Consider the following 17,389-nt stretch of genomic DNA (forward strand, 5'->3'; position numbering starts at 1 on the left):
TTTGTGAATTTTATTTTGAAATGCAGTTACTCAATTATTTATAATTACCCAGAACAGGTTTCCTCAACTATATGCCCTATTCCTCATAAACATTCAGTATGAATTTTCATACTTAATTCTGATATATGATGATACTTTAAATAAATTTTCTTTTATTTAAATAAATGTTCAGAAACCTTCCCATAAAAGAACTTGATGAATTCACTGGGGAGAAAATTTTATGCAATAGAACTCCATAGGCTTAAAAATATGCAAACTATATATTGAATTGATTCCAGGTTAACCCCAAAATATAGTATACCACTGTTATAGTTTCAGAATCTTAATCCTTTTCTCAGTATAATTTCTGTTTCTTTCATAAAATTATTTGTTCAATATTAAATGTTCCCAAACTTACAAAGTAGTTATTTTCAGATTTGTGTATTTTCTTTTTAATTTGACAGTATGCCTAAAATAATGTTGATTTTTATTTTTTAAATATTTATGAAAATACTGCAACTAGCCTTGAAGTTTTTAATATTAAACAATGTCTCTTTCTTGATCCTTAAAGCATTCTAGCACATTTTAAGTATAGTAAACTACTAGAGATTGTTCTTAGTCCCAAGAATGTTCACTACATTATATTGATACTTGTTTTTGGATAGTGTTAAGCAAGAATTTCAGTTAAGAAACTGTTATCTTTTATCTAAAGCAAGCCTTGGCAAAATACGTGAGCCGTAATTTAATTTGTTGATCAGTGTTTTTATCAGGTTCAAAAGAAACAATCATTTAATACCGAAATTGTTGGTCTGATATGGAAGAACACATAACACAGTTCTAAAAATCTAAGAAGCTGAAGACTTCTACATTTGCTTTTGCCCAGGACTTCATGTACTTTTATTGTCCAACTCTAATGCCTGATTAATTTGGATTTTGTAGGGTTTTGAAGTATTGCAAAAATTAGCCTGCTTTTTGTCAAACTCGGGTTGGTAAAAATGCATGCATAGTTTCAGACAATGGAAATTTATTGTACTTTTGAAGTCTCTGAAAACTTCTAGTTACATTCAAGATCCGTATCTGCATTTGTATTCCATCCAGGAATGTGCTGAGGCATTTAAGAACTACTTTCCAAAGGAAATTGTGTATTTTCATGTGTCATTGCAACAGTTCTGAAAATACACTGATGTTCAAATGGTTCTGGAAATGTCACACAAGTAGATATGCTGGTTCTGACAAGATTATAAACCCACCATCAATCTTGCGTACTTGCAGAGGTATTTGCATTGTTTCCATTAGATACAAAAAATTAATTCCTATGCTGCATCTGACCAAAGATGATAAACTTGAAGAGACTGTTTCTTCTAGTATCATTTTGTCTTGTGCAAATTAAGCCTTGAAAATTAACCGAAAAGTATGGAATACATTCTCAGAATAAAATTCAGCAAAGTTAAATAATACATATATAATATAAAAGCCAGGATTTTTAATTAGTTTAATTACTTGCATTTATCTCACTTGAAATTTGGGTCTCAGTTTATAGAGAAATAACTTTTCTATAATACTTTGAGAAACTATCTACTAAACATTATATATAAATGAAAAATGTGGTATGAGTCCAGTTAGTGCAGTAAAAATATAAGCAGGAATATATTACACACACCACCATTATGCTAAATAAGATTTTTATGCAAACTAGTTCTGAATGTTATGATTAATTATGGTTTAAGAATTCTTAGCAAACAACTAAAAAAATAATCTTACCTAAATTTGGAGTTTGATATAAAAGGGAGAGATTAAGAACAAATCTCCTTCACGCAGGTCTCCTGAATACATATGGTTGGCTTTCACCTATAATTTACAATTGTTTCTCCTGAGTCATGCTTTTTGGGAGACTAAGTCCTCTACTAATTCTGGAGCTATTGGCATGACCCCACTAGGTTATCTGTCTTCCATTCTCTTCATCACATTTATTAGGAAGATAATCTCCATGAATGTTCTTCCAGCTGTCTGAGGATTATTGAACTTTGAACATTACATGGGACAAAATCTCTCTACCTTGCCTCCCTGGAGTGATTACTATCATTATTTACTTTTTTTTTTTATTGATTATTTGCCATCAAGTAGTTTTCGACTCCTAGCAACCACATAGATATTCTCCATGATGATCAATCTCTAACCTGTTCTTTCAAGTATCCCATCAGTGCACTCATTGCCACTGTAACGGAGTCTGTCCACCTTACTGCTGGTCATCCTCTTCTTCTCTATTCTTCCACCTTTCCCAGTATTAAGAGCTTTTTGCAGAGAACTGAGTCTCTGCATAATGTGTCCAAAGTGGTATAATTTGGGCCTGGTCCTTTGTGCCTCTGTTTGTTTGTTTCCATCAGTTTGTTTTCCTGGCTGTCCATGATATTTTTAGGAATCTTCTCCAACACCAAAGTTCAAAAATATCAATACTCTTCCTATCCTGCTTCTTTAAAGTCTAACTTTTGCTTCTGTAAAGTGTCACAGGGAATACCATGGCTTGCATGATTCTGATCTTTGTGTGTATAGATACATCACAGCATTTGAATATATTTTCCAGTGGCTTTATGTCTGGTCTACGAAGAGCTAGTCTGCAGCATATTTCTTGACTGCTTGTTCCTTTGCTGTTGGTCGTTGATTCTAAAAGGCAGAAGCCACCCACTGCTTTGATATCTTCATTGTCATTTCTAAGGCTGGCTGTTCTACCTGTTGTCATTAGTTTGGTCTTCTTTATATTTAATTTTAGTCCCATTTTTTCACTTTGTTTTTTGACTTTTAGTACTAGGGCTTGCAGATCCTTTGCATTTTCAGATATATTTTCTAAACAGCATTTATATACCACTCCAGTCTAAAAAAACTCTGCTTGGTATACAGGAACATAATGTACTATTAAAATGTTTACATGGTCATAGCAACATAAATTAAATAGCTACTTACATATCTTCTCTACGGTCAAATGGCTACTAAAATAAAATGTTTTTTAGTGCCTTATAAAAAGTCAAGACATACCTCACGGGATAATGTGTTCTATAATGTGAGATCCCTAATACGCCCTATAGAATACTGACTGCCACTGCAATGAATGGTACTTCTATCTTATTTACAACAGATGAAAATAAGGAGTGGCTAATCAAAAAATATCAGCTTGCCAAAGGTCATGACAGCAGTTTTATGCCTTCAGTGTAGTACATGATTGAGTCTAATGATCTTCATTGTTAGGATGCTATCTTAAGGGACTAAGGACTTTTTAAGATGATTGCCACTTATTCGCAGTGATAATGACACTCTGGACAAGGTTCAAATCCTCAGTGTTAGTCTGGCCCACCTACAGACCCAACAAATGCAGTCTAGATCCTGATTTCAGAATTGTGTTTAATGGGATAGGACCCACACTGTGTGTGTTTCTCCAATTTCATTAATTAAGATGATAATGGCCAAAACTTGGATGGTGCTATTGCATCTTCCTAACATTCTGATGACTTTGCTAATTATAGTTCATATTATTTCTTCTTATCTAGTCACTTTCCCAAATCTCAAGACTCAGCAAAATGATAGGGTCATCCAAAATTTCATTTATCACTCAATGGAGCCTTGCCTTGCCTTTTTTCCTATTTCTGTTTTTCTGGTCTCCTTCCATAATTTTCTGGTCTCCTTCCATAAAAATCCTTCCGTATTTTTTTTTAGACACAACAAAAATAAACACTATACTCTTTAGCACATATATTGTGAGGGAAGGACACATTCCTGTTATAAAAGTGTAATTGTAGATTCTGGATAAATGTCTGCTCTACCATAGAATCCAAATATGTGAATTTTTAGACGATCTCTCAAAAAAGCATGGTTAAAAGTAAGCATTCTACTATTCTACAAAGTTTATTTTGAAAATTGTACTGCAATATTATCTAGTGTTTCTTATATTTAAATATCAGCTTATCTATATGCAGCTTTAAAATATCTATGTTCTGTTTGGCAAATGATTAAAATATGGATAAATCTGGACATCAATTAAATGACTGAATTCTAATGGAAATCTAATTTCTAGCTTGGTCTGAAAATCTCTAGAACCTTCAGTCATAATTTAGGCAAATTATTGTGCTGTGAAGAGACAAACACAATTCAACAGTTTCAATCGAATTTTCTCAAACCTGATAATAAACAGCCTAGACAATTACGCTTTCATGTAAGCTTGCTCTGATGGATTGGATTCTTTTTTAAACAAAAACACTGCAGATTTGAGAAGGTGAAGAACAGCTATTTATGTCACTCAATTATGTTCTTTTTCCTAGACAGAATTGCTCGTACAAGGTACGCCTTGCTTTTTAAGTTGATGAATGACTGGTTGAGAATGTAATCTTGAGAGGAAAAATGGACGAGAAGGTTATATTTTCATACCCCTCTGTCTGTAGCTTTAAAAATAACACAGTATAGAACATTCTGTTGTAAAACAGAATTTTAAACTATCCTTGACTTTATGATAGAAAATGAAATTTTGTTAAGGACTACCTGATTGAGAATATATTTTAAGTCAAACTAATCTTGAAAAACAATTTTTCTTATCTCTGATTTTCCAAGACACACAGAATAGACAAGCACCTTGTTGTTTGTTTTAGCATATGCAGATATTTCCACAAATAAGATTGAATCTATAATTTTAATATGACTACAGTTTTTAACTTCTGCATATAAGAAAGTAAATATTAATGCTAATTAATTTAAAATGCATATCCTGTAAATCAGATGCTACAGTTGATATGCTTTTAATGCATTGTGATATAAATTGTTGCAATTGAATTGAATTTTACACTTAATCCTGTGTGTTATCTTTGAATCTTATTCACATACTCACAAATTAATACAATAAAATGAAATTTTACATTTTATACTATGGTAATTTTCTCCATTTATATTCTTTAACTTAGGAGCAATGTCCCTTATGCCCATTTTAGTGAGCAGCCAGATTTAAACTATTTTCATGCAGTTGAAGTCACAGGTAGTCCTTGCTTACCTACCATTTGTTCAGTGACTGAAGTTAAGACAGTGGTTTGAGCGAAGATGGCGTTCCCTCATCTCCCAAAGCTCTAAATCTGCCAGAGACCACTGTCTTGCGGTCTTCTCGTGAGGAGCAACTGTCTGGAGCACTTGTGGGCAATCTCAAGTCTTCCTTTTTTGGATAGGAATTACGAACACATGGTCTTCATTTTGCTGTGGTGATTGGCTCCACTTTTAGCGGAGCTGTCTTCAGTTCACCATTTCTTCCCCAGAAGTCCCCAATACATACTTAATTTCTGTAATAACCTTAGTATGGTATTTCTAAGTACCCTTTAATTGTTTTTAATTATTAGAATAAAATTTGCCATATAAGAATGTATGTAGAGGGCATAGCTGAACACTTAGGTAAATCTCATTACTTAAACCACAGAATATGCACTGTTATGTGCAAAATAGAAGGGTGCTTTGTATTTTCCCATTCTTTGTTCTGACAACTGGAAATTTTCCACTTTTATTCTTTATTATGAATTATTCATGCATTCCTGGCCTATTTTCAGACTATTAGCTGGTAAAAATTGTACACTTGGGTTAATGAAAGCCATGGTATCCCCCTTGTTATATTCAGAGTAAAGTACTAAGTGCAAGGCTATAACAGAGACAAATTTAATAAATACACATAGGATTGTATATACTGTATTAACATATTTAGGGGCATATTGTGTATGTGAGTCTGTGTGCATATACGTGCACAGACTTACACAATGATAGGGAAGAGTTTTTTTAGAGGGAAAAACTTCGGGCTTTAATCCCCATTGCTTTATGGGTGAATAAAGGTGAACAGCAATATCTATTTTTACTAAATAACCATAGGATGGATGTGTACATCTTTACTTAATAGAGCAGATAAAGAAGTGGATAAACTGAAGTTGCTCCCAGACTTTTGTTATCCAGAAGAACCTTAAAGAGGAAGTATCATTTATTTAGGGCTTGTCTTTATTTCAAATATGAATAGTCACTCCCTGAAGTTACATCAATGAGTGAGGGATGATCAACAAGCATCTGAGACTTTATCACTTAAATTTAGATCCTTGTTTAGATGAATAGGGAATTTTTCTGGTGACATAAAAGTTTGTGGGTCATTATATAGATGGGTATTACAGACAATTTGAGGTTCACAATTTGATAAATACTTAAAACTCAAAGTCATCTTCCCTGTTACCAAGGATCTAACTTCTGGGTAACTTCTTCATCAGTAGAGTCTACTTGTGCAAAAGGATTGTTTGAGAACTCACACATCTTTGTTATGAAGAGAGTACACTTGAACCTCTTCTCAAACTAATACAATAAGTTAATAAACCATTAATTTTGATTATATTAGCAGCACTGGAACTGTCTTTTGTTCCCATCTTTGTATTTGCCCTTCTTTCCACTGTCACCTCCGGTGTCCTTGGCATGCATTTATCATATAATACAATTATCTTTTACGTAATTTTTGTGATTTCTTTTTGATTTTTATTTGAATCATGTGAACCAAGACATGTTTTAGCAATTTATGCCATTACATTAAAAAGAGCCACAATTAAGATTAAGGAGGTACTGTGAAATTACCTCTAGTACTTTGTAATAGGCCATTTTGCAATTTCTTTCCATTTAGAATGGGCTCTCTATGATTTATCTTGAGTTACTTTTGTGTTACTGTATGCTCTATAAGCCTTAGCATCACTTGCCAACAAGACTTGCATTTTGTTTCATTTTGTTTGTTAGACATCTAGATTTGGTTCTAGAGGAAGGTATGCTTTATATACATTTCTTTGTTTCTTTTTGTTGGATTTCCCCTACCTTTTTGTAAAGGAATGTTTATATGGCTCAGAATCATAATTGGCTGAATATTACAAGTTCAAATTATATTAACCCTGGATAAATTTTGAAAAAGTATATCAATAATTCAGTAAGTCTTTCCTTGAGTACATATATACCGGATTATGTTACAGGCTGTTCAGTTTTTGCTTATACTTGCCCTATGAACTTCCTTTTTTAAACCATAGCAGTTAAGATTGAAGCAAATCATCTTAGAAATTTTACTTGCAAATTGTTTCCTATTCCACCAATCAAACCAAAGATATGTATCTAAGGGATACTGGGAGTGCCCTGGTTTTTTTCCTTCTTTTCCATAGCCAAGAAAGTATCGACTGGGGATGCTGGAGGAGAGGATAGTTCCGGTGGGATCAAAGGCACGAAAATCAAAGAACACCATTGGCTGCTTGGCTGACAGGTGTAAAACAGGAGTACCCATCAATATGGTTTGGTGGAACAGAGTCACAGAAAACAATTTACAGGTAAAATTACTTTTTCCTAGTCACTTTAATTAATTTGGGGTACTTTTTATTTTTGGAAACTGCTGAGGTCAGATATCAAATCAAAACTTTATTACAGTCATAGACCAGCATATGGGGTCAGGTACATGCAGTGGGACTGCAATTTGATCAAAACTTTCACAGATAAAATGAATAAATGAGAATGAGTTACTTAATCTCTAAACTAATGTCTTCTAGTTTTAATGGTAAGGATAATAGAATTTTAAAACCCTTAGAAGTCATACACTGTTTTCTTTAAATCAGATGATATTCTAGTAAAAATTAATATTTTAGGAAAAATTCTAACAACTTTAATATACTGTTTATTTTAGATTTCCTTGACTGGCTTATTCTGAAAAGAAGCCAGAGTCCCTGGTACATTCAACATGACATAGAGTGTTCATTGCCATCCTCAGTTTCTGTGCTGTCTCAGTCATTTGTAGCTAAACTATAATAAAATTCAGTAAATTATAGAGATTATCTACTGCATATCTCTTAATACAATGGTTAGTGAGTTATAATAGTCTGAAATCTTTCTAAAGAAATCAAGCCTTTAGAAAAGAGCAATCATGCCAAATACCAATATATTTCTCATCACAGTCACAGCATATGGGGAAACAAGCACCCCTCAAATTTAATATCCTGTTACAGTTTTTCCTGAATATGATGGATTTATAGGGATGTGCAAAACTCACCTATTGAGAAATGGTATAATAGTAGAGTGCCTAGAGTCACTTGTATAGCGGGATGGGCAGCATGTATAAATTTGAAAAATAAATAAATAAAATGGTATGATTTCTCAAAAAAGTTTAGTTCCTAAACTGGTGGGTTTTTCATTTCCTTTTGCTTTCAGTAACCTTTTATTGCACTAATGATAGTGCTAATAGAGGGAAAAGATGTTTGAGGTGTTCTGCTCTTAGCAGCCTTTCAAGATAATTGTCTTCCTAAGGTAACAGCAATAAAAAGTATAATGATACAATACTTGAGAGTTAATGCATGAGGTTGCAGATTGGTATTCTGGATTTGTCTCTAAAGTAAAAAAATGAACCATGAATTAAATATTTCCACAAAATTAGCATATGAATAAGAAGTATCATTCAATGGTGGGAATCTGCATTATTTTTGCAATATCATTTTATGTAGCAATTACAATCCCAAAAGGATGCATTTTGTGTCCTGGAAAGGTGCTGTTAATAAGGGACAAGTTAATGTTTCACAAAAGCAGTTGTATTATTTTGCATCTTAAGAAAGATTTTGTGAGAGTTAGAGCAACCTTAAGAATCTTAGTTTTAATTTAATATTTCAATATTTGCTTTAAGCAGATAAGTTGGAATTGTAGAATGTCAGAATAGTTGAGAACTCAATGAATTAATAAATTATTCTATGAATTTTTTTCACTAATAATTTCTTCAGATGGGTATGCAGGTTCTTCCTCTTTAATCTAGAACATTTCATTGTCTCAGCTTTAGAAGAAACAAAATATTTATCAAGGGTGGAAATAAACGTTTAAGAGTGAAGGTCATAAAGTAAGTAAAGTAGTGACTTAAGGTAGATTATAAAAGCTGTTTATTGCCATTCACATGTTTATTATTTGAGGGAAGGGAAAGTATCTTGGTTTTGGACAGATCTTACAGTTTTCTTTTATAGTGCAAGAGTAACCTTTAATATAGACTGTTGCTTAAAGAGGGTGTGGTAGATTTTTGTTGTTGTTTCTTAATGACGACCTATACATACTGTCTTTTCAGTTCAACAGTGAACTGAAGTTGAGCCTGTCTTCAGTTAGATAAGGCTACGTAGTTTTGGTTTGTACATGTTGGCAGTACTAGAACTTTGTTATTCAGTAAAGAAGAATGGCTTTCTATTTGTCTTGCCACATTTTTTACTTTTCTGAATGATACAGATCGCAGTCTAGAGAAGCTGTTCTGCATGTGCAAAGAGTAGTTGTTATAAGACTTTAAATGATTTTGCAGAAAATATCAGTCCACTGAAAGTTATGCTTTGTTTCCTGTCAGGCAGTCCAAGTTGTCCTTTTTACACATGGATGCTGGCTTGCAATACTGTATTTCAGTGTAGTAATACTCTTTCTTTCATTGATTAATAGAAGGTGGAAAAATACAATAACCGAATTGTGATGTATTTGTTTTAGGGAAATTAAATGTTAGCATTTCTGTTCTTCACCCTTGCAGAAGAAGCTCAAAATGCTGTATATATAGCTCAGAGCGGCGCATTCTCCCCTCAGTAATAGCCCAGTGAGGTATATTAAGTTGAAGGGAGATAACTGGTCCATTATAAGTGATCTTATAAACAAATGGCTGTGAAACTGTAGTGGCCTCTATATGTTTCTAGTTACAGTTTCAACAAATTCTTTCCACTGCACATGCTGGTTGGGGGACATGAAAGTCCAAACTATTTGAAATGAGCTAGGTTGCTACCCTGATCAACAAATGGTTAAATGGTTTGCTGAAATATTGCCTTTAGTTTCTGGCACAGAGGAGGGGAAAAAAAGCCACATTGGTGCTCTCTTTTTCCTTTAAACGTTGTTATTCTGTCTTTCAACTGTATTGAAGTCTTTCAATACAGTTCATAGGCTGAAATTATAAAATTATTGACTATAGAATACAATTAATGTGATAGCATAAAGCATTTAAAATAACAGGAAGGTTAAAAAAAAACAAAACAAAGCTCTAAGGTAAGGTCTGGCTTCTGTTCACTTAAGGGCATAATAGAAAATCCAAATCCTTAAGACCCATTTTCTTCACTTGAAGAGAGAACCATGTATACTTTCTATGTTATGGTATTTCATTTGAAAAAGAACCACCACAAAAAATGCTACAAGTATATATGAGAAGAAAAGTTCTGTTCTTACACCTCATGTATAATTAAATGATGTGTAAGGAAGTACTTTATTGTTCTGTGCTGTAAAATAAAATCTGTAATATCCAAAGGAATAATAAGTTTTGCCTGAGTGACAGAAATTTGTAGCATCCAGGTGTTAATCACTGATTGGTTAGTATTGGGACAACAGTGGACAAGAGGAGCAGATGGTCATACCAGCCTAGAAAGGGGTTTTGATTTGTATGAAAGAAAAAGAATGTGTATTCAGTTATCCAGATGAATTTTAATACTATACAAAGAAATATTAATTTAACACATGTAGAGGCAATGTAAGGAAGGATGGTAGTGACTGAATGTGTACAGTCTTCCCATCTGCAGCCTATCAAAGACTGAGGTATACAGTGCTTATTATGCAGATTGTAAGTTTATAGCATTGGAAGACAAGACCGCTTCTCCTCCCGTTTTTATGAAAGTGTGCTGTTCAGTTTTTTTTATCATTCTTTTAATTTCATTGTATGGTAGAAATGGGTGACAAGTAAACTGCACCTGATTTAATGTATAAAGAAACAAAGCAGAATTCTGAGAATCATAGAGGAAGCAAAAGATGAAAAAGCTTGTTTTTGTTGCTGTGATGTACTTGGACCCTAACTGTTCTGGAAAATGAATCTAAAAGTTACAATGAGACCAATATATAAATATCTTTAATCACCCATCTTTTCTTAATATGTTCTAATCAGGACTATATTATGCTTGATATTTTGTTCTTAGGCAAGGAAGTTTTGTAGCTGTGATGCTAGTTGGGTCTTGATTTAGCAGTTCTTATATTTCTAATAATATTTTATCATATTTTCCATGTTTCATATCTGAGCTGCTTTCATTACTGCATTTTTAAACAGGTGGCTTTGTACCTTTTCCCTTTTCTCTTTGTACTTATCTGTATGAGATTAGCATTTCTTTTCAAGATTTGTTGTATTTGAAAATAACAATTGCTTATGTCATGATACTTCAATAAAACTATGTATGATGGTTCCCAGTTTCTTGATAGAGCAGAATGTATTGTACCATCTTGTTTTGTCAAAATATTAGGGATGAAAAATATTAGATTTGGATCAAATTTCTGTAAAAATGCTGTGACTCTTTAGAGAGAGATACAAGGAGAAGACAACTGCAATGGTAGATGATGCAAGTATAGTCTTGGAAAAGTAAGTCTCAATAAGTGGCTTTAATAACTGTTGCAATAAATACTATATCATGTGGCATAATAAATGCTATGACATTTCAGATGTGTCAAGATTTGTTTTAGACATTATTAAGAAAAGTAAACAGGTCTTAACTTGTATTAAACGGATTCTGTTTCAACAAAGTATTCAAGAGCCTATATGATGACAGAATTGAATTTCATCTGCTACATCATTGTTTCTCAAACTAAGGTCACACCAGTTACTCTGAGGACAGTGACAATTTGTTGTTGTTGTTGTTGATTGGGTCAGTTCTAAGTGGGAACACTGTCAAAACTCATTGCAATTTGCATTGGGTTTGCCCATGCAAAGAAGAGACCAAAGTCTAGGGTGAGTTTTGAAAGATAAGTAAACTTCTGGTACTTTGGGTGGCAGATGGTTTCTTACTAGTTAGCAGCTTCCAGCAAGCTATGTAGCAGTATATCCATGGTCTTAAGAATGTATGAAGAAGTGTACGAGTTGGTGAAGTTGATTTTTGATGAACGTATTTTTATCCATTATTTTAAATTTATAGCTTTTCAAAATGAGAATGGCTTTATTGGGTAGTAAGAGAATAGCTAAAGACACCTAATTTAAGGGTAGTGCTGTAAGCCTAAGACAGTTATGATGAAAGCTACATATCTTTTAGCAAGTATCATATTTATTTCTTGCCCATCCCTATCTTCAGTGAAATTATTAGATTTATTCATGAGGGCCTCACACAAATTCATTTATGCGATTGCAGTATCACAAAATTTGAGACTATCCCAAATGATTCTCTGTCCTCCTCTCAAAGGCCTACGTTATTGTGACTTTTTCTACAGTTTATTGAGTTGTTTTACTTCTTAGCTGTGTGGTGATTTTTTGGTGATTTTATTATTTAAGCTTCCTTGTTCTTATGTTATGAAAAGTCAAGATATTCAATTTTGAGTATTAATAACAATAAATTAAAACGTCTTAAGCAATCTTTACAGGAAAATCTCAATTTAATGGACTGTTTGAGGAGGAAGAGCTGTCTGTTGTATTATTTATGTAATTTATGTCACTTGCACTTGACATTTTTACATATATTTTACATCATGCTCATAATTACATAATTGAGGCTTTTACATAATTTGTACAAATTTATGTCATTTGCAGAATTGCATAATTACACAAATGATGTAAATTAACAAAATTGTTGAAAAAAAAATCAACTGTCCAAACTGCTTCAGAAACAGTAGACTTTGTCCTATGTTTGAGGATGAAGTCCAAACTAGAATTTTGTCCATTGCATCTGAAGTCTGCTGAGTGGAGGGTCAGAGAATTGAGGTTTTACTGTACTTAGATAATAACCTGAACTGTATCATTATTTAAAAAAGGGGGGGGGGAATCTCCTTTATTTACTGAACCTGGATAAAAAAAGGCAAATGAAAAATATAAATGAAATATTTATTAGTAATCTGCTATAAGTTAATATACCTTGATTATAATTCCATTCTACCTTAATTTTTAAGTTTGATATTAATAGCTGTATTACTAGTTTTAGTATTTTATCCAAGAAGCTCATAAGCACATTCTGATCTTGCTATAGCTGTACAAAGAATGTTTTGTTGAGAGATTCTAATTTGTCCAGCATTAGGTACTGAATTATATAACCACATCAAGATTCAAACTGGGATTTGCCCACCCATTATGATAGTTGAATTGTATCTTACTTTAAACTCAGTAATGTTCCAAATAATTAGGTAAGATAAACATTTATATTTTCTATAATTTTAAATAGGAAACTTTTTCTCCACAGCTATTGATGTTGGGGGGAGGGTATTATAATTGCTTATTTGTTATTTCATTATTTTATATCTATTGATTGCTATGATTTCTTATGTTAAGGTTTTTATATTTTATTTAGTTGTTTTAAGTTTTACTTTTATTGCACCTCTGTCTTTTCCTTTAGATCCTGTGTAAAGTGTAATTCATAATTGGTTTCTGACCATAAATCAGATTATAAAAACTAACTAAAATATGAAGCTTTTTGAAATAAGTCTACAGTCTAGTTCTTTAAAATATCATCCGTTTATATGGACAGGCTGCCATCAGCACAGTGAGAAAGCTGATGCACGCTCAAATGTATTTGACCTATGTGTATTGCAAACTTGCAAATCTTAAATTGTAAAGGAAGTTATATGGAGATCTGCATTTCAACAGGGTTCTTATGATGAAAGAGTACTTAGATCCAGTTAGGAGAAGAATGCATTAACTGAATGCTTGCTTTTTTTTTTTCTTTGTCATGTCATATTAAAAACCAAGCATAGTTTTGAAAAGTTATGGTTACACAGCAGTTAAAAGGAGAATAGTATAAAAAGTCCACATTAACTTCACTGAACTAATTTTAGTTCTTTGGATCCTGGCATTTGATTCTTATTGTGTACTGAAATTTTGAAATATTAGATTTTTGGATTTTAATTCCACTGATTTATTTAGTAGACAAGTCTGTCTTCACATTTAACACATAATATGTTCTGATTTTTAAACAGACGCCAAATCCCACTGCAAGTGAGTTTATTCCTAAAGGAGGATCAAACTCCCGACTTGGTAATATGTCACAGTCAAATATCTCTGCCTTCTCTCAAGCCTTGTTTTCTCATCCTTCCATGGGAAATCCTGCAAATCCTGGGTTAGCTCCAGGTAAGTTTAGAGTAATTTGTGTGCTCTCTATTATGACTCATAATAGTAACTAGTTGATCTTGTACCCTAGGAATTGATTAATGTAATAAAACTTGGCTATGCAGATTGTAATTTCATGTGGCTCTAATCACATTGCAGCCTTATACAAATTGCTTTATTTTAAGAGTAATTCTTAAAAGTTTTTTGTAGCTATGCAGAGACCACTATTGTTCCAGCTTTTAAAAAGAAATTATTAAATTTTCTTAAGCAGAAACTGTAGCGAAGGTCCCTAAAGAGTGGGTTGGGATACAAACCTAAACAAAAGTATAGATATGGCTTTCTGACAAAATAATACATTAACAAAGCAATGTAAAAGTCTGGATTCTGGGATGTTTGATTACAAAATCATTGATATTCAGATTGTTTTGCTTTTGCCAATAAATGTTCATCAGCTGTTCCTGATTTTCATACCAAACTTAGAATAGCTTGAAAATAAATTTACAATTTATAGTTAATAATGTTACTGTGTAGTTCTCTGTAGATATCTATAGCTGTAGACACCTCCTAAATTTACAAGATGTGTTGCTCTCAGACTTGGAATGTAGAAACACCTTTAAGTTTTCATAAGTCTGTAGTTCTCACAAGTAGTTGAATGCATTGGCCCGTGCTATAGAAATGGAATAAACTTTCATGCTGCAAGATATATTATTCATTAATGCATAGTCAATTTATCTTGAACTTTGGTTTCAACTATCCAGCAATATTGGTATTTGGAAATAAGGTTTATTTTAAAACAGTCTCTTTAAAGGGGTTGGTTAGAATGTTAGAGAGATTCAAGTTAAAGACCATACTTGGCTATGGAAGCTTACAGAGTGACTTCTGGCCAGTCACTGCCTTTGAGTCCAATCTACATGCTGTTTAGGAATACAATTGGAAGAAACAGTACTGTGTGTGTACCATCCTGAGGGCCTGAAGGAAATATGTTATATATCTAACATATAATGAAAAATTTATCTTGAGCAAGCAGAGTTTGCCACAGCTATAATATAAAGTTACCTGCAGCTGAAGGGGTATAAAATTGCACAAATATATGAATATTTCAATAATGTGGCTTGAGCAAGAAATGTAACCTGGAGAAGTAAAACTAAACCTGAAGCTTTAATCTTGAGAAATTCTTCTGGAAATACAGAGTTTCCCCACAGGAAAGTCATCATATAAATCTAACTAGATGATGATGATTACATTCATTGGTCATGTAGCCTAGATAATCTTAACACAGCATTCTTCACTCTGGTAGTTGTTCTGCAGGGTTAGAGATCCTTTTAATGTCATACAAACTATGGATAGAACCTGAATTTTATTCATATAAGGGATTGTTTTACCAAGTGTTTTTTCTTTAAAGACAATGCCTCATAATATTGAATAAAAATATTAGAGATCAATAAACTTGTCATACTAGTTTTTATTTGTGCTTTAATTTTGTCATATTTCTTACTCTTTCACACTTTGTGTAATTAATTCATTTCCTTATGGGTTTTATGGGGGACGTGAAAACTCACTGATGAGGGAATATGAATTTCAGACAATGCTGGAATGTTCTGTTCCTCCTCCAGACCATACCAAATCTGGTCACTGTCATTTTGGAGGAGTTTTCATGTGATATGGAAGGATAAAATAATGTTCTGGGGTTGTCTGGAATGGAAATTCCAAATTGGTGAGTTTTGCACATCACTAGGTTTACTATAAAGCTATGGCATTGATCTCAATATGCAACCTTGGGGGTATGTCAATCAACATATTTGTGGTTAACAATTTTATTTGAATACTGAATATAGACTGGGGTTTCAGCGTTTGAAACATTTTCAAACATCTTGTTTGATCTAACCAAAGTTCTTTTTTTTTTTTTAATTTGTAAGGTAATTCATAATTTTTCAAGCCTTAGAGTTCATGCTGGAATATATTTCTGCTTTACCAGCAAGTCTTTTTGTCCCTTTTATTTGAACAAGGTATGTCACTGTCAGCAGGATCTTCGCCCCTTCACTCTCCTAAAATCACTCCTCACACATCTCCTGCTCCTAGAAGAAGAAGTCATACACCAAACCCAGCAAATTATATGGTGCCTACTAGTGCCTCTACACCAGTTACTAATGCTGTCTCGCAGCCCCCAGCTACTGGGCAAGTGATTCAGAAAGAAACTGTGGGTGGAACAACCTATTTCTATACTGATACAACTCCTGCACCTCTAACTGGAATGGTAAGGTTTAGCTTTAGTTGTAAGGGTACTTGTCAGCAAAAAGCTATTTACTGTTATTTACAGTATTTAATTGTTATTAAGTGTCCCTTACATTTAAATTATCTCTTTTGTTCTCCATATTTTATTATGATGGAGAAAAGAGAAATTAGATGCACTCACATATCATGGTAAACCATGTTTGCTTTAAGTTACTTCTCAGCATGGTAAGCCATTGTTATTATGGTAATCAAACACATTTATTATAGCTTCCTCCCAAAATAGTCTGATGTTTTTACAGTTCTTGTCCCCAAGAACAGATGGGAAGAAGTTATAGCTCAGTGGCAGAGTTCTGGTGGCAAGGGATCAGGTACGTTACTGGATTTTTTGAGAGCTGTTGGCAGCTGGAACAGATGTTAGCAGCTAGATATACCAGTCATCAAACTCAATAGAAAGTATTTCTGTATTCTCAATAGAATTGCTCCTAAGTAAGTGGAATGCAACAAGGAGAGTAAGCTATTTATTTTTTAGATACAGAGCTACCTGATGCCTCACGTTTGCCTGGGAGAGATTGCAAATGCAGCTCCATTACATTCCTACTTTAAGGGTAGCTGACTTCTTAAAGAACTTGACTTGTCCTCTGGAATGAGAGGATTTGTCCAAAATAGAGTTGGAACAGCAAGTAACAACAGAATTTGATGAGCTGTTAAGCGATTAATAAAGATCCTTATATGGGAACGTTTGATGCTTGCCTGAACTGGAGAGGGAGAATCTTCAATTCTCAATCCCTGCCTCTCAAGTAATAGATTCACTTTACAATATAAAATATTAAATAAAAACTAAAGTGGAATCAGCAACATTTTAATTAAAAGTACATTGCTTGAGGCTTGGGTTTTTAATTTTTTAAAAATTAAGTTAACTATTTTTCCAAAATAATGGTGCAGAAAAAGTAAGCAAGTCTGAGATAGTTAAAAAAAAAAAAAAAAAGATTTGGAGTCAGAAAATAGCCAGGTTAATTTAGGCAAACTATAGTGAAAGAATAGTGACAATATGTTAGAATTCTGTGTAGAATGGATGTTGTTGGAATCAGCCATTCAGTATAAAACTCAAGCCTACTT

The 17,389-nt window shown here is 33.1% G+C and overlaps 1 protein-coding gene across 4 annotated transcripts in view; it reads left to right on the top strand.

Annotated features, from left to right (window-relative positions):
• PAN3 (poly(A) specific ribonuclease subunit PAN3) overlaps nt 1–17,389 on the top strand; it is a 72,128-nt gene that overhangs the window by 25,732 nt on the left and 29,007 nt on the right. For 3 of the 4 annotated variants that reach the window (XR_015796110.1, XM_088140695.1, XM_088140693.1), the window contains exons 5-7: nt 7,164–7,325; nt 13,912–14,062; nt 16,048–16,295. Coding sequence is in view for 3 of the 4 variants with exons in the window: in XM_088140695.1 (XP_087996821.1) it covers nt 7,164–7,325; nt 13,912–14,062; nt 16,048–16,295 (561 nt within the window). In the remaining variant the exon portion in view is untranslated. The remainder of the gene's footprint in view (nt 1–7,163; nt 7,326–13,911; nt 14,063–16,047; nt 16,296–17,389) is intronic. The other variant, XM_088140694.1, reaches the window with a different exon arrangement.

The sequence above is a fragment of the Python bivittatus genome, unplaced genomic scaffold (genome assembly GCF_059951505.1).
Source record: "Python bivittatus isolate LINGU-HERP-01145 unplaced genomic scaffold, Pbiv_v1 ctg000340_np1212, whole genome shotgun sequence".
In the NCBI taxonomy this organism is placed as follows: Eukaryota; Metazoa; Chordata; class Lepidosauria; order Squamata; family Pythonidae; genus Python; species Python bivittatus.